The sequence below is a fragment of the Tauraco erythrolophus genome, chromosome 4, assembly GCF_009769465.1.
Source record: "Tauraco erythrolophus isolate bTauEry1 chromosome 4, bTauEry1.pri, whole genome shotgun sequence".
NCBI lineage: Eukaryota > Metazoa > Chordata > Aves > Musophagiformes > Musophagidae > Tauraco > Tauraco erythrolophus.
The window spans coordinates 53,619,207-53,636,947 of NC_141468.1; the positions used below are offsets into that span (position 1 = coordinate 53,619,207).

General features: G+C 43.1%; 2 protein-coding genes across 3 annotated transcripts in view; one reads left to right on the forward strand and one right to left on the reverse strand.

Annotated features, from left to right (window-relative positions):
- FGD6 (FYVE, RhoGEF and PH domain containing 6) overlaps window positions 1-8,422 on the reverse strand; it is a 70,302-nt gene extending 61,880 nt beyond the window's left edge. The window contains exon 1 of the mRNA XM_086610035.1: window positions 8,395-8,422. Within this exon, the coding sequence (XP_086466161.1) occupies window positions 8,395-8,407 (13 nt within the window). The 5' untranslated portion in view covers window positions 8,408-8,422. The remainder of the gene's footprint in view (window positions 1-8,394) is intronic.
- A 386-nt stretch (window positions 8,423-8,808) lies between these two features.
- Window positions 8,809-17,741, forward strand: part of VEZT (vezatin, adherens junctions transmembrane protein) — a 63,239-nt gene continuing 54,306 nt past the window's right edge. Inside the window, exon 1 of one of the 2 annotated variants that reach the window (XM_086610922.1) lies at window positions 8,809-8,964. In XM_086610922.1, the coding sequence (XP_086467048.1) occupies window positions 8,827-8,964 (138 nt within the window). In that variant the 5' untranslated portion in view covers window positions 8,809-8,826. The remainder of the gene's footprint in view (window positions 8,965-17,741) is intronic. The other variant, XM_086610923.1, reaches the window with a different exon arrangement.

Sequence of the window (17,741 nt, forward strand, 5' to 3'; positions counted from 1 at the left end):
TTTTCTGGTTTGGATTTTTTGTTTGCTTGTATGAAAGAAATCTAGATGGTTTAAAAAAAAAAAAAGGCAGATGCCATCGCTTGCAAGCATTTCCCAAACACTAAGCCACTGCTCTAAGCAGACGGCCAGAAACAATGTCTCTACTATAGAAACAGGAAAACCATGTTTGTCTAGGACATGAATCATTAAATGGTATCTAGACTGACTTCACTTACACTTGGAATAGTTGCCCTTGCTGCAATTATACTAGCAAAGAGGTAAACCTGATGGTAGAGATAATTTTTGAGACATTTTGCAAAAGGGAACACAGAATTTCCTTCAAAAGGCACAGCTCCCTATAGCCACTGACAACAGCCAAGAGCGGCCCACCTATCAGCAAAGGATGCACTACCTTCTGCTTCCTATCCAAAGACAGAGGTTTCCCACACAGTGAAGAGTCAATAGTTTGCTAGGAAAAAAAGAAAAAAACCTTTTGGATGGGCAACCACTGATGCTCAAGAGCAAAAGAGAGTTGTACACTCACTTTCAGAGAAGGCAACTGTCTATTCAGTTGCAGAATTAAGCGATGGGAATAAAGGAGTCTGTGTCCTACAGTAAAAACCAAGGAAGGGATGCTCAGCTTGTTCTGGAAGACAAGGCAGTAGTAGACCTGGGCCATGCTCAGTAATGGCAAGATATTAAAGCTCCCTGAAAAGATGAGAGAGAGAGAGAGAGAGAGAGAGAGAGAGAGAGAAAGAGATGGTCTGCTTGGGAACCCTTCCTGATGCTCACATGAGAAACAGACTGCAGAAGATCAGGAGATTACACACTGGCTAGGTAAGTGATATCCTGCAGATTATTTGTCTCACTCTGCAAATTGAAGTCCATAAACCTTGTAAGTTTTTCTGTCTCTCTAGTGGGACTGCCTAACACTTTGGATAACAACTAAACCAGATTACTCTTCAGGGTTTTCATCAGAGAGGACATTCAGAAGGTATGATATGATACCATTACCTGAATATAAGATTCAAAACTAAAACATGAAAATGTCAAGGAATGCAAAGAAAACAAACCAGTTGTTTATATGCCAATAGTGGAAACCTGGAAAACAAACAGAGCCAGAAAAATTCTCTTCTGATAAGTGCAATTCAATACGATTTCTGAAACCTACTAACATTTTTCAAATTACTTCAACATTAAAAAGCATTGGGACAGACAGAAGAGACGAGCAAGTTGTGTGGTATAATAAAGACACCACTATCTGCTTTAAAGTGATTGCTCATTTCATCTAGGGTACATATGGGTCAATGTATTAACAGGCACATTACAGTCTCAGTATCAGTACAGATCTGCAGTAGACAGCTCAATCAGAAAGGAATGTGATGAGGAGCCCTTTCAAACATAAGTATGACGTGAGAGGAAAGACTTCAGGAAGGGAATGCATACCAATAGCTTTCCTTAACAAAACACCTTTAAGTTTCTGAAAAATACAAGTGATGAACTTATTCACAAAAAGATCACAGCAGCTAGGCAAGGGTAAAAATATATTAGATTTTGATTAGAAATTGAGAATTGAAATTAGGTTGATTATAAACCAATTTAATTCCTCGTGTGTGAATCCAAACCAGTTGAATATAATGCAGTGCTTTAAAAGGGACAATTTCCCACCCTGAATAGAAAGAAAACTAAGTAGGAGGCAACTGTTTATATATAAAGGTGTAAGGAATGACTGGAAGTCATATGAGAATGACTTTTTGTTAAATGACAAGCAAAAGCAAGCCTCTTTGGTGAAAAAAAATAAACATAATCAAGGAAGCATTATACAACAAATGCATGAAGCGGTGAGTTGTTTGGACAACAGGCTTTTTCCTGGTACCATATGGAACTGTTCACCTAAGAATAGAGATGGTTGATTACGCTTAGGAGAGTTAAAACTGAAGAGAATTTTGGAAATCATTGTAGACAGTTATTTTGTGTGAGCTCCATGCAGGTTTGCAGCTAAGGTGGTAAATAATCCTCCAAATTACAAGGAAATAAATACAAAAAGATGAAGGGAGCTGAAAATATTTCTGTACACAACACCTGCCAGACTGTTAGTGACATGCTATGTTACCTTCTGGTATTCTTAGATGAAAACTTGGGATGAAGGCAAGAAATAATTACAAAAGAACCCAAGGTGTAAAAATCATGCCTCAAACCCCAAGGAAGCCCATTCTGCTTAATTTAACCAAGAATTTAACAAATGAGATAGTGATAGTATATACACTAATGCACATGTGAAAGATTTTTTATAACAGATGGCTCTTTAATCGGGGAAAAAAAAAATATCATGATGAGATCCCATAGCTGACCACTGAAGTTTGACAAGTTCAAACTGAAAACAAACCTTCTAAATTATCATTAAACTCCAAAGATAATTAACTACAGGAACATTGCACCTGGGGTTGTGGTGGAGTCACTAGCACTTACGGTCAACCTAAATTCACTTTCTGAGATGTGTAGAATCTTCAGAGGAAATTTTGAACCGGACGTTGGATTCTCTGACTTGATTTACTCAAGGGATTAGAATAGAGAATAACTATGATTTCCCCCACTCCCCCCTCCAATTTTACCCCATTTCTCAGAGAAGATCCTGGCATCCAGGCTAGCGTCATGGGTTACCAGTAATAAATCCAAATGCAAGAGCAGAAACAAAGTTTTATTTGCATAAACAGATTAAATGATTAGGAGCCAGAGAAACAGCCAGAGATATCCTGACTCGCTTGACTAGGCAAAGGAAGAAATCCATAAATAAAGTGACTAAGCTGCCATCATCAACAGGAAATCTACTGCTCATCTAGAAATGGCCAACACCAAGTTCAGTGGTCAAGGAAAAAAAAAAAAAAAAATCTTAAAAATACCAACACACCCAACACCCTTTTTAAAAAAAAAAAAAAAAACTGATTAAAAATGGTATTATTTTTCTAACAATAAATAGCCCTTAGCACCACCTACGCAGGTCAACGCATATGCTCTTTGTCCAACTTCAGGTCACAGCACAGAGAACAGACGTTTGACCCTCTGGTGAATTATTACCTCCTCCAGCGTGCTGAGGAAAAAGTGACATCCATCTTCATCCTGCTGAGCAGCTCTGCAACTGACGCTTGTTACTGTTCGACTAGCACGCGTTCCTCTCCTACCTCCAAGTTGGTTTAGAGGAGGATGAGAACACCCTGGAGCAACTTCTACTCTCAACATTTTGGCCTTACAGTGCCCGTTTCTGTTCTTCAGATGATAGGATAGGGCAACTGAGGGCCTCACTTAAAAATGCTCATGTGTCTTCTCCGATGCAATGTCATGAATGAGAAGGAAAGTCAATAAGACAGTGTACTTAAGCACTATTATTACATAGCTTTAAACCTTCTCCCTTGTTATCTTGTCTGCCCAGCACAGGAATAGGGAGAAAAGAAGATATATGAAGCTGAACTGAGGCAAAAAAAAAAAAACAAACAGCACTACCCTTTCTGCAATAAACCCTACTATTGCTAAAGGAACATTTTCCCAGGTTATGTTTATGCCCATAGTTTTGAGATTATGTTGACAACTTCCAACACTTGGGACCAGCAAAAGAAGACGACGAAGTTATGTTCACCCACATCAGTCCAAGAAACAGGAACAAACAGTTCTGGATGCTGTCATGCAAATATAACTTAATTTTCCTTCCTTGCAACACTCCACATGAACAGAGGCCTCTCTCCTGGAAGTCAGTACCCTGGGGGACTGCCTCTAGTCACCCAAGAGGTATCCCCACGGCAAGATTCTGCAACTCACTCTAAAGCAACATCCTTTTTGAACCACAAAACAGTAGGAAGACAGTAAAACAATCAATCAGTGTGACATAAGATTTTGACAGCAGTTGGACCTAAACTTCAGGTACAGGTACACAATCAAGTTACTATGGGGTAAGCCAAGGTATGAATTTAACAAATCAGCTACTCTATAGAAGCTGGCCATATGTATACTCTTATCTTACTACAGAGGATACAAGGTAGTTTATTCCTTTTCGTTACAAGGTGAAATCTATTTCACATATCTATTTCACATGCACTAGGAAAAAAAAAGGAAAGGGCTTGAAACAGTTACTGCTTAGCAGCTGGCCTACTGTAAACGTACCTATTGGCTTTCTCATGGCACCTTGGGCATACTGTATTCTCAGAGCCAGGAAATCACATCTGTAGGCTATATATGAAAATAACACGATGCCTAGAAGGTATCTACCAAGGGATCAATGTGCTGTTCTTTCTTAAGGGAAGGAAGAGCTTGCTCCCACAGCCAATTTACTGTTCCTGGGACTACTTTTGGCATTAAACACTACAGCTCACAGACACATAACAAAAAAGCCAATCTGGCTTTTAAAAAGCATGTACGGAGAGAGATAATTATTGCTATATGTTCAGGATACAGATATTATTGCAATGGTAGTTAATACACTGCACAGATAAAAAGATAAAAGTATTTTAAAACTCCCATTCTCCAGCAACCTAAGTTTTAATGACTCACAAAAAGGTTTTTCAGTTCAATTACTTTGCTTTCAGTTACAGAAAGAAAGTTCCATTAGGTAAACAAGCACCTCAGAAAAGTATTCTGAGATCACAAATTTATTTCCTGTGAATGTGTATTTATTTTCTCATTATGCAGAGGCTCTGATTTTCTCAGGTGCCACAATGCTCAAAAGAAAACAAAAAAAGGAATGAGTCATGACATCCCGGAAGATAACACATGTAGTTTTTAAAATACAAGGGAAAATGATGGTTTCCAAGCCAGTACAGTTTTAGAAAACATCCTAAATAAACTGCAAAAGGAAAACATTAATTTCAGAATCTCAGGTTGTTCAATGACTTGTTGAAATAAAACAGGAAAGTTGGGAATAACTTTAGAGTACAGACAACAGATGAATAAACAACCTTTTAAGATCGCATGCAGAGACAGAGTTGACTCTAATGAGACTTGACATATCAGAGGGTTGAAGGGACATTAAACCCTGTAGGCCTCATTTTTTCAATCCTTGAAAGCAATGAAGTTCGACTGGAAAAGTCACGTTGATTCTGTTTATTCTGTTCCTGTTACGTTTTTTTTCCCCTTTGAATTACATTTTTGACATTAAAATACACCACATATTTCTCATTGCTGTTGTCAAATCAGATTTCAAGCCTAAGCTACACATTCTGCCCACATTAAATAAGCTGTATAGATTCACATATAAGGACTGTTTCTTCAGCTAGAAATAATAAATGTCAAAGTCGTAACTCTGAGCTTTTGTTTTTCCCTTTTAAAGGCAAAGCACATACTTGAAGACAGCACAATAGTTCCAGGCAGAAAATGAGTAAATGTGAATTCATCAGCATCGTATATAGAGAATATGCCGTATATGAGAAAGCAATGAGAGAATAGCTATAAATCAAGGTCAAAACCAACATACAGGTTGATCACTACAAAAAGATAAGTTTTAAATTATCTAGAAGTATTTGAAGTAAGTGCTGTAGTTCCTTGGTTCTAAAAAGTCCAGGTTTACTTATACATCTTCATATATGTAAGCAACAGCTAAGAAAACTACTTCACCTATCACTGAATTAAATCTCAGTCAGGAGCTGGATGTAAATGAAACAATTCCGTAGAGGAAGTAGAAAAGATACATAGTAATAAACTGAAAATGCACTGCATTATTCAGAAAGGTAAAAGGCAAGGTGGAGTGGAGTTAAGGCTGGGTTATCAATGTTGGACCTTTTGCAACTTCTATCACCAGACAGAAGCTGTGTTTGGTATTTCTCTCCCTACCACAGCTCCCTCAAATAGTACAGTATCTCTTTCAGGGAGTCCTGCATATCAAGCTGAAGTCACTCATACCTGCAAATCCCACTTCAAGATATTAAATCAATACTGATGATGCTGTACCAGGTTGCTTTGTTCTAAAGGTACATTCAAAGAAGACACAAGAGAGAGACACTCAAGTCCTTCATGTTAAACTAAAAGAAGAGCAGAAGGATTTCTAGGCATTTCAAATTCTATCTGAAGCCTTCACACAGGGTAACATTTTTACTGAAAAGCTGTATTACCAAACAGTTGTCCGAAAGCTAGCTTACCTAGCACAAACCAGAGTAATAACTGAATTCATAATCTAAATAATTTCAATGTAGGAAACAGATCCTATAGATCACAGGACTGAAGTTAAAATATAGAAGTTGATAAGTTTTTATTGGAGCAATAGCTTTATAAAGCATGTCTATATATTTCAGGAGGTAAATTCTGCAGCAATACAAAGAGACAGATGTTAAATCTTCAGAATTGTCTTCTGGCAGCCCTCAGTCTCTTCATAACGTGTCTATGAGCTCCTTAATTGAAACGTTAAAAGCTGTCATAACACTGTCAGCAAGATGTGAGCCTCTGATCCTGTTTCACCTATTCCCCATATATTTTTTTTATCCTCACACAAACCATCACACACAAAATACTCTTCATCCCCTCTTCAGTAACCTCCACATCTCCCTCAGCTTCCCTCTTCCTGCCCACCAGAACTCTCTCTACGCCTCCCCCTTCAAATTGCTTGCTAAAATTCATATTTTCCATGAAACTGCCCCACTTTCTTCTTACTGGTATTTCTCAGCATCCCTTTCTCTTTCGCCTTCCAAGTGACTTTGTTCACCAGAACTCCTTCCTCCTCACCTTCCCCGCAAACACCATCACAACATAGACTAAAACAACAGAGCGCCTTGGTCACACAACCTCAGCTCTCCAAGTCCTGAAATCACTATTCAGTGGTGAAAATCAACCCAACTTTCTGAAACTTAGTACCATATCAAATTTTATTTTAACAGCCTAGCTCTAAGCTCTTGAGCACCCCCTAACACGTATTTTTTATTTGCACACCTGTTTAACTCTTAAAAGAGCAGAGGTGAATGGCACTGCCAGCAGCAGCGCTACCGAACAAAGTGAACATACAATGCAGCTGTTAAGTAGAGACGATATGCCGCTTTATTACATGTTTATCCAGATCTATCCAAAATCAGTTCTATCGGAGATGCTAAAAGTGAAAGCATATGAAATAAAGCAGAGAGATGCATTAAATAGCTTTTAATTTTCCAGTAAGTTCTGATTAACTGGGAGAGCCCAGGTAACTTAAAATTAATGCTGGACTCGGTAACAATCTGACATATTTGAGAGGAAAACACTGACAATTAGTTTGATGTTTTTCCTTGATGCCTGTGTATTGCTTTTCCTTCAGAACAACCCCCAGCCCAATCCTTACAGGAAGCACTTCACTGCTTCAGGTTTACACTGTACACCTAATACATCATAACCTAACACATGACGTCTTTTCAATGCAGAAATGACTCCTATTCTTGTCTTCAAGCAGACTAGGAAAGGAACCTACTAATCTAACAGCTGGGTGAGCAAAAGTACTAACAGCACACCACCAGGCAGCCAAACAAACAAAACACGAGCAACTCCCTTAAACACGGAGAGCTCTTGTTTTAAACCAAGAATTTGCTCCGCAGCACTTTCAAGCCAGAAAGTTGGCAGCGGTCAAGAAAAGGGGGAGGAAAGGTAAGGAAAGGACTGAAGTAGGTCAGCAGAAACCAGCAGCTGGAAAGGCCAGAAGTGAACGCCTTCCAGTACCGCTGCCGCTGCGTGAGGGCTCCCGCTAGCACGAGCTCCATGGAGGCAGGTATACCCCTGAAGCAACCAGCCGGAGCTCAGACACAGCCAAACTTTCCCAACTCCGCGAAGTCAGACGGAGAGATAACGCAAGCCCCGATGCTGGGCTTTCCTGCCAGAACTCCCGGCCCCCGGAGGAGGCTCCTGGCAGGTTTCGCCCGCCGCCAGCCCAGCCCCACGCCAGGTGACCCGCTCCGCCGCCGGGCACGAAGCCTCTCCAGCGGACACGCGAGAGCGGCCGGAGCCGCACACCGGGAAGGGAGCGGAGAGCCCGGCTCCGCTCCGCGCAGCGCCGGCCACCGGGGCAGGGACGTGTCCGCACAGCCCCGCGGCCGAGGAGTAGCGGGACGCCCGTAGCGGGCCCCAGGGAAGGGCTGCCCCCGGGGCAGCAGCGGGGGGCGAGGCTGCGCGCCCCCTCCGCCTCGCCGCGCTTCCCCGGGGGCGAGGGGGCGAACGCAGCGCCCGGTCCCGCGGCGGCGGTGGGTGAAAGCCGGGAGCAGCCGCCCGGCGCCGCCGGGACAGGGAGTGCGGCGGCGGCTCCGGCTCCCGTCCCGCGCCGGCACGGCAGGACGGCCGCGGCGCCCCTCCCGCGTCTTCTCCCCAGCGGCCGCCACGGGGTGAGGCTCAGCTCTCCGGCCGCGGGGGCACGGGGACACCCCGCCTGCCTCCGGCCGGGCGGGCGGAAGAGAACCGCCGCTCCCCAAACTTTCCCCGGGCACTCACCGGAGGAGCTCATGGTGCTCCCCACGCGCCGCGCCGTCATCCCCCGCGTCCCTTACGCTACAGCCCCTCTGAGGGCCGAGGAGAAGGAGCCCATTGTCTCCCCGCACCGCCGCCCGGCAGCACCCCCCACCCGCCGCCGCATAACTCCCCGCGGCGGAGTGAGCACCGACAGCGCCCGCCGCCAGCCCGCCCGCCGCCGCTCAGCGGCGCCCCCTGCCGGGCCCGCGTTCGCCACCCGGCCCGCCTGGCCCCGCCCACTAGCCCGCACCGCCCACAGCGCGCCCGGAAGCGCGCCCTCGCCCGCTGGGGGCTGTAGTTCCTCCCGGCGCGAGGCAGGGCCGCGCCGTGCCGGGCGGGGAGGGGAGGGGCCGCCGGCGGCGCGGCGGACTCCGTTTCCCAGAGTGCCCGCAGGGGGTGGCATGGCGGAGAAGGATGACACCGGAGTTTGACGAAGAAGTGGTGTTTGAGGTGGGCACAGGGGCGACCCGGGGCGGGCTGGGCCCGTGTCTCTCCGCCCCTCGCCGAGGCGTCGCGGCGCGGCCCCCGGGGGCGGCGTGCGGGCGGCCCGGGGTGACCGTGGGGCGTGAGGCAGGCGCGGGGCCCGGCCGGGGGCAGCGCCGGCGGCGGGCGGGGGCCGGCGGGGCCGGCGGGTCGGGGCGGCGCTCGGCGGGACGGCGCGCGGCGTCTCACGCTCCGGAGCAGCCCGGGGACCGGAGCCGCGCCGCGCCCCTCCGCGCAGGCCGAGGGCGGGGCCGCCGGCGGGAGAAGGAGCCGAGTTGGGGCTGGGGAAAGCTCAGCCCAGCCGAGGGACGGGGCGATCCTTTGTGCGGTGGCCCGCCTGGGCTGCGCGGGCCGGCGGCCGCCGCGCTGCCCGCCCGCCGTTATCGGGCTGCTGGCGCCGCGGCCGGGCGGGAGGCCCGTGTCGGCCGGTGCTGCCCGGGAGCCGCCTGCCCGGCCTGTGCGAGCCGTCAGGGGCCGAGGAGCAGCGAGCGGCCGGCCGGGGTGTCGGCGCGGTGCGCGCCGGCGGGACGTGCCCGCGGCTGCCGGTGCGGAAGGCACAGGGCGTGTGTGCGGCTTCGCGCCGCGCCGGGCTGTGGGGTCGGGGCTGCGGTGGGAAATCCGCTGTGTGGGTGATAAATCCTGCTTCCAAATCAGTGCAATTCGCGTAAAAGGGGCGTTTCAGCACGCAGTCGTCTGTGTAGTCAGTACCGAAGCTACATTTTCTTTCTGGGGTTTGTGTTATTCACCAGGTTTGCAGAAAACCTTTGCAATGCGTTACATGTCGTGCTAGATGGGCTACGATATCGTGCGTCTCCGCCTTGTTGGAAACAGTGGTTAAATATATCTGCAGCTCAGTGGCAAAATCAGGTTGGTTTGCAGCAGGTGAATGTAGTTGCATCTTCGTGCAGGATACGCCTGTTTTTGCAGGTGTACAGAGAAAGTGGTTCTAAAGAAATACTCTCTTTAAAATTATTAATTATTATAATAGTAATAAGGCTTCTGGTTTTACCAGGATACAAAAAGCTCTTTCCATAAGGAACACTTTTTTTCTCATTTAAGTACTACCTGTTCATGGCTTTGGTCTGTACCAGCAAACTTTGTGTTGATCCACAACCAACTTTGAATCCTAACAATAAAATCTGTTATTTACATTGCTGCTATGTTAAATCACTTCCTTTAATGACATAAATCCACGGTGACAATTTATTTCACAGGTATAATGCCTGCTCTCTGCATTTCGTTCCTCAGTAAAAGCGATACTTGTTTTACAGTTCCACAGTTCTTCAGTTCATGCAGCAATTACTGTTTCGATTGAAAAAGTTCTGCTGCATAGGGAGTAAAGAACCTCCCTGCATGTGCACTTCCACTATTTCCTTTGCGTTTTGAGAATGGATTTCTGACACGAGTAAGGGCTCTTTGATACATTACTATATCAGGTATGTGTGTGTTTATATACACACTTATAGGTATACTGAGTAACAAGGCAACGTATCTTTCATACAGTAGGGTACAACTTAAAACATCAGATAAGCAACGGTACAAAAATACAGATTTTTTTGATTGGTTGGAGTTCAGAGCAGGGTGAGAAACCTGCTGATAATAATGGGTACCTTGATGTGCATGCAAAAATTATCTTCAGAAGTGCTCAGCAGGGTTCATGCCATTGTAAAATGAAGGCACCACAGAGAATTATGGACATACTCCACACAGATGAGCCAGAGCTGGGAATTAGGAAGGAGCTGAAAAGTATTTGAGTATTTAATGCTACAACATATTTATTTTTCAGTTACTGTTTGTTTTTTTTTTTCTTGGGCACCAAACTCTTGCCCTTAATTATTTGTGGTTTCTGGTAAGCAACTACATTTTTTTCTACACCTCAGTAGATCACTTTCCATGTTGTTCTTCAGTGGTCAGTGTTTCAAGGAGGCATTCAGCATTTAGACCTAGGTTACTATGAGCAGCTGTTTTCTCTGTGCTTTTGGAGCTCTTGTGAACAAGACAATGGTCAATATTATAAGCGGTAGTGGTGTGCTAACAAATGCATAGTCAGAAAAGAAGTAGCCCTTCACGTTGTTCCTATCCAGTAGAATGGGTAGGAAGAGAAGTGAACAGTGTATGCTTCACCTGTCCCACATCAGTTACACCCAGTGTTATCTTCTGCACGTTTTTCAGGTCATAGCTCTGGCCATCAGGCCCCGAATACATCAATGGCAGCTGTCTGCACTACAAGTTTTGCAGCCTCAGACAGACGATGGCCTCCTGATAGATATTTATGAGCTTCCAAGGACTGATCGTTTTTTTGCACTACCAAAGTATCTTTTGCATTAATGTATCTCTGAAGGAAGGGAAACACAAACATGGCATCACTGCCCTGGGAAAGCAGTATTTTCTATCCGGAAGCTCGAGCCATTGCAGATCATTGTGATTGAATAATAATGAGTGATGGTCATTTTACTTTAACTGGTAAGTGCTGCCATGCTCTATCTAGTTTATAAATGACTTCCTACAGTAGCCAGAGATTTTCATTCACTGACTGCATAGTCCTCAGCACTTCAGTTCTTGCGTTTGTTACTACCAGTTGCTCTTTTAATTAAAATTCTACAAATATTGAGGGAGAGGGGACAGAACCTAAGAACCACAGAGGTGCCTCTGATGTGCTTGGCATAGGTTCACCTGCCAGCAGTGTGTCAAATTAAAAATTGTTGTAGTGAGAGCAGATTGTAAAAAAAACCAAAACAAAACACAAAAAAAACAACCAAAAAAAACCCCCAAATTACATTCTTTGTTAATGTCTGGCTTATGTATTAAGGAAGATCATGAGATAGGATAGAGGAAATTTGATATTAAGTTAATCGAGATGAGTTTTTACAACCCAAAATGGGCTAGAAGATAGAATGCTGTAGTTAGTGTAGTGCGTACGGCGCTGCAATAGTTTCTGATTAGGTGAACATAGTTTGCAAGCAACTGTACTGCAATTTTCCAGAGGACTCTGGGGTATTTTGTGTATTTTCATGAGAGACTGGAATTGTGTTAGTATTTTTTTTGTGGACAATGAAGTCTGCTTCTTGTTTTCTTTTTCTTTTTTTAATGTGTAAATTAAAGAAGCTCCTTGTTCAAGCTGGCTAAATTTCTGCGTCGTTATTCCAGTGGGAGGACTGTGTCAGAACTTAATTGTTTTGATAGTTAGTAACTGCCATCTAATTTCTGACTTGAAATTTTTTCATGGCCACTTTATACCTACTTGCACTTTTGCTAATATTGTCTATTAGCATCTGTAGTTCTTATGTTTTTGTGGAGTTTTACCTCTCCTAATGTATTCATAGAAAGCAATCTTATTCTGGCTAAGGATTTTGCTGAACTGAATGATCTGATGTATTTTAGATTCCTTTTACAAAACAGATTTTCCTGTTCTTCATCTTTGGTTTGGTAGTTTGGTTTGGTTTTTTCCATCTACTTCAGTTTGAGTTCATCTTTCTTTACGTGAGCTTGTAGCATGCTACTGCGGATTCTTGCTGGGGTCTTGTGCAACTATCTTTACTTGCTTCTGCTGGGAATACTTTGTTTCTTGCATCCTAGGCCTGCAAACAACTTTTTCAAGTCTTAAAACTCTTTGACTTGATTGTATGTGATCGGGTAACTACTTATGTCTGTCCTTATTTTGATCAACAGCTTCCACATTATTCTTTTTATTGTCCCTCTGTGTAAGGTCTTGGCTGTTGTCTGCTGTTAAATTGCGTGCCATTATCAGTACCTACTCAAAGTCATCCAGTTCTTTTTGTATGGGGTTTCAATCTTTTTCTGCGTATTTGATGTTATTTGGTGTTGATTTATTGTAGGAAATTTCATTAGCATGCTCTTTTGGTATAATGATAATTAAGGAAAATTTAAAAGCTTTGACCAAGGACTCATTCTTTAGCAACTTCGTTAGTAACCTTGTTCTGATCTGAAGCTTTCCATTGAGCATAACCCACTGTTATCTCTTCCATCTACATATTTGGTTCCTTTCCCATCTTTCTCGTCTTAACTGATATGGCACAATATCAAAACTCCTTACCCCATATTGCACAGTATAAAAGGTCCATATAAACTTCCCACACTTCCTTTATCTAGAAAAAATAGCTGTCTTGTCAAAAAATGATGTCAAGTGAGCTTGGCACAATCTACCTCTGGGGAACACATGTGATATCTTCTTTGATGATCATCTGTTTTCTTCTGTGTCTTTGGATTTTATAAGAAAGAATAATTATTCTCGGTAGCATTCTGGCTTTTGATCAGATTCATAGGCCTGACATACTCCTGGTTGCTTTTTTTCTCCCTGTAAATATAGACACTATGTTTGCTTTTTTCCACTCTTGAGTTTATAGATTTATTAAAAATCCTTTCTGCTGGATCTTTGATCCCCTGTGCTCATTCTTTCAGAACACTGGGATGCAGGTGATCCAAACACTGCTCTTTATGTGCATTTTCAGCTCCTGTTGTCGCTTCTAGCTAAGTCATTTGTGCTATATTTTAGCTTGTGCAAGTTTGGGTTTTTGCATTTGGATAGATATTAAAGCTGTGTTTACAAAATCACAGAATAGTTGGGGTTGGAAGGGACGTCTGGAGATAGCTGGTCCAGCCCCCCATGCTCAAGCAGGGCTACCTACAGCCAGTTGCCCAGGACCATGTTCAGATGACTTTTTAATATCTCCAAGGATGGAGACTCCACAGACTCTGGTCAACCTGTGCCAGTGCTTGGTCACCCTCACAGTGAAAAAGTGTTTCCTGTTCAGAGGGAACCTCTAGTTTTTCAGTTTGTGCTCATTGTTTCTGGTCCTGCCACTGAGCACCACTGGAAAGAACATGGCTCCATCTTCTTTGCATCTTCCCTTTAGGTATTTGCATACATTGATGAGATCCCCCTGAGCCTTCTCTTCTTCAGGCTGAACATTCCCATCTCTCTCAGCCTTTCCTCATAGGAGAGAAGCTCCAGTGCCTTCAGGTTCACTCAGACTGTTGTTTGAACCTAATCCCAGAAAGTCTTCCTGACTATGTAAGGTTCTAGTGGAAGGATTGGAGCTGACTTGTTATTTTCCATTCCAGTGCTGTGTTTGCAGAAGAAAGCTAATCCATACAATTTTTTTTTTTATCGGATTGCACAAAAAGGATGAGATTTTTGACACCCACAGTGTCAAATGGCCACCACCTTAGATTTTAACGGCTTTATCACACATAATGTTTGAAATACGTTTGCATGTAGAATTGTGTAAAATATAGTACTGAACTAATTCCATTGCCATAAACATATCTCATTTTTAAAAAAAAAATTAATTAGAAAAGAAAGCTTTCCTCACTTGAGACATTATTTTAGTTAACTCATGAGTCTTGTGCTTTTCGTACAACCAGTTCTGTCCATATCGTTTACTTAATGTTGCTATTCGCTAGCTCTTTCAGCACTGATGGAAATACACATCAAAGAATAGCCAACTAAAGGCTGTCTGAGTGTCATGATGTTAATGTCACTGTTGAATGTAATCTTTTATTCCAGATCTAGAGGATCTGGTTGTTAGTATGACTCCAGACTTTTAAATTTGGGATTTATTTCTTGTCCCATTAGAAATCTCAGACTGAAAAATACAACTTGTGTTGTATATGTGATCTTTGCTGACTTCAAATTTTATTTTGTGCAAATGTGAGAATAATACCAAATAAACAAAATGAGGCTTTCTTTGGCTCACCTATCTGCATCAAATATCAGAATTCATGCAAATCTGTATTTAAAAAGAAGACAAGCTGGTGATGAATGCAGAGAGTGTCAGAAATCTCATGTCCAAATTCAAAAGCTTATATCTCTTTAAAATATTGAACACAGCTCTACTGAACCTAGAACTGAAACCCACAAACTCAGAACAAAGATTTTGAATGTATGTCAGGTGCTCTCATTTCACAGCCAAACCTTGATCAAGCAGTCCTCTTCCCATCACTGGGGGCAAATTCGCACAGAAATGGAATTACCCTTTCCAGAGTTTGGAGAGGCATGGTCTGCATTCTTTGTCTTCTTACTGTAATGGAAGAAGTTAATTCGAAAAATGAGTCCTGAAAACAGTGGAGAAGTACTTTACAAGCAGCGTGCTATCCTGAGAGAGAAAAGAAGCACCAGGGCTCAGCAGAGCTGGCAACTACATGGCACTGGATCTGGCCCGTGTGGGGAGGAGGTAGGAATGGTGGAGTCTGTTTAGGAGGGATGTGGGACAGAAGTCCTTGCAAGATATTGGGTGACACTACACTGTGTTCAAACGTCGGGTTCAGAAAGACAACTCTCACTGCTTATTTAGGCAGCAAGCCAAGATGCTTCTTGGTGCTGAGGGGCATGAAGGTTGCCTACCTGTAATGTGCTGATATATAGATTCCTGGGAGACTTGAGAAAGATTCCAGCAAGAGGCATCACCATTTCCCAGCATAATACAACTATATTCAGAACAGCCTTTAGCTGATGTGTTCTCTCTGTGCTTTCAATAGTAAAACATGTCTAAAATGTGGTATTTCTTGAGCAGTTCAAGTCCTCATATGAACCCTTTTGAACCAAATGTGGCTTTTATCAAAACAATCAGTGATGTTTGTTTTCACAAATGCTTTCTCCACCCAAACTGAGCTGTTCTAAAATTATTTTGTTTAAAAAATTAAACAAAAACAAATGAAAACCCTGGGAAGCGTAACCTCAAAAAGTCTTTCTTGTGATGAAAATTTTAAGTTGTGTTCATTCAAAAACCTAAAAACTCATGGACTTGCGAAGTAATGTGATTTTTGGTCAAGCATCAGACTTACAAATGTTGTAGTCTGAAACATTATAACTTAGGAAAAAGAAGTAGTTGAAAAAGAGCATTCACACAACTTCAATGACAATGTCAGTAATGCTTCCTCAATAGGATTTTTCTCACCAAATATTGGGTGGACTAAAGATGTAGTACTCTCATGTCATACATATGCATGAAATAAAGCCAGTTTTACATACACAGTTCTGTTAAAACCACAGTTCACTTGTCATTCTGATGAGCTGGTTCTGAGACTGTGCTTTGTCTGCCTGAAGTGTCGACTGTTACCAAAAAAGGTGTTTGGTCTTTTTTCCGTTCTCTTCGTTGTGCTGGCACCTGGATCTGTGGGTGATGCTATAAACTGTCTCAGGAGACTGATTAGACTATAAACTAACCTGGCTAAGAAAGAAATAATACCAGTTCCTTGTTCCATCTCACCTTTTGACTGTATAAATATTGCTGTTACTGTTCTAAAATGGTACTGAAGCTTTCATCTGCGCCCACTGGTAATGGCAGATTAAATTGACCATGTAACTGCAGCCTGGGGCGATATCTCTGCTGCAAATTGCAGTGTACTGTAGAGGCACCTGGACTAGTGATGAATGGACTATTTTGAATATCTTGCTTCTCAGCAGTGCGCTAAGAGGAAGGAGAGGACAAGCTGTGCTCCTTTTCATCATATGACTGGGAGACAGGTGATACAGGAGAGAAAATAAAAGAAACTGCAAGCTTAAAACAATGTAAAGAGTGGTCTGGTTGTTGCGAAGGCCAAGTAAATTTATCAGGTGTTGGTTAACAGTAGTGTATCTGCATGGATAGAGGAAAATATTACATGGGCTGTATGGTGCGGGAACCCATGTTGCCTTTACTAGTTTTAACAGAAAGTTTGAAGACAAAAGTACGTGATGATCCATAGTAAATTTTGATGTCTGTTGGTCCAAAAATTTTTTAATCCTTCTCTGTATTAATTACTCTGGGGTCATGTTTACAGGGGAGTTAATACTGCATTACTGCTCTCATACCTTCAAGTCATGAAACTTCCTTGAGACAGTTGAATAATAAAAAAAGACTCACTGTACTTTTAGTCTTTAAAATGTGACTGTCTCTGATGCTTTGCACTTCAGTAAAGGTGTTTGCTTACAGTGTGTTGTCGTTAGGAATCAGAGTTAGCATGACTTATAATGGATAAACAAGTTAATTCTTTGGAGCTGGTGTTTTAGAAGAGATTTCCAAAATGTTTCAGAAATACTCTACTAGTTTACTGGTCAGATGCATTAATTTCATTAATTTAGTTTTGAATGTAAGTGGAGGTTAAAATCTGTGAGTTGTTAGTAACTGGTATAAATCAAACCAATTTTCCTGTATCAGCCTAGTCCAATGACCTGCATGATCAGTGACTCTCCACCCAAAGCTCCAGGTACAGAGCCTGGCTGGCGTGTTATCCTGTCCTCCGGGAAAGGTAGCGTTTGCCATTTTTACTTTCAGTTTTTCAGGTATTTTTCAACTCTGTCCTTGTCAGAAAGGTCCTGCTCGGCTTGTCACCTATGTTTGCAGGTCCACTTTTGAACAGGTAAATAATCCAGAGCTCTCAGGGAGTTTCAGGGCTTTGTCTAGTAAATGGTATTTCTTTCTAAGACTTTTCCACAATGGCAGTAATGTGCAACCACCTGCTGAAAATGCTGAAAGAGCTTTCCCATGTACCGATCCAGTGACACAAAACTATACACAGGCTATAAAACTTTTCTAACTGTTCAGGATGCATGGCTGCATGCAGAATTAGATATGTATTGTGCATCAGAAAATATCCAGGAACGGTACTAGATTAATGGCTTCAAAGTAGTTCAAAGTAGAGCCTGCTTCTAAATCAGATGATACAGTAGTGCTGGAGAAACCAAGGTCTGCGCTCCTGTGGCAGTGAAAGCAGAATAGGAAATTTAGATGACTCTCTCACTGCCTTGAAGTCATTGTCTAATATTAGCCCTGTCAGCGCCTGGCTCTTTGTCAGTCGGAGCACAGGAGGAGGTGGTTACCAGCCAGGAGAATATGACCGAGGCT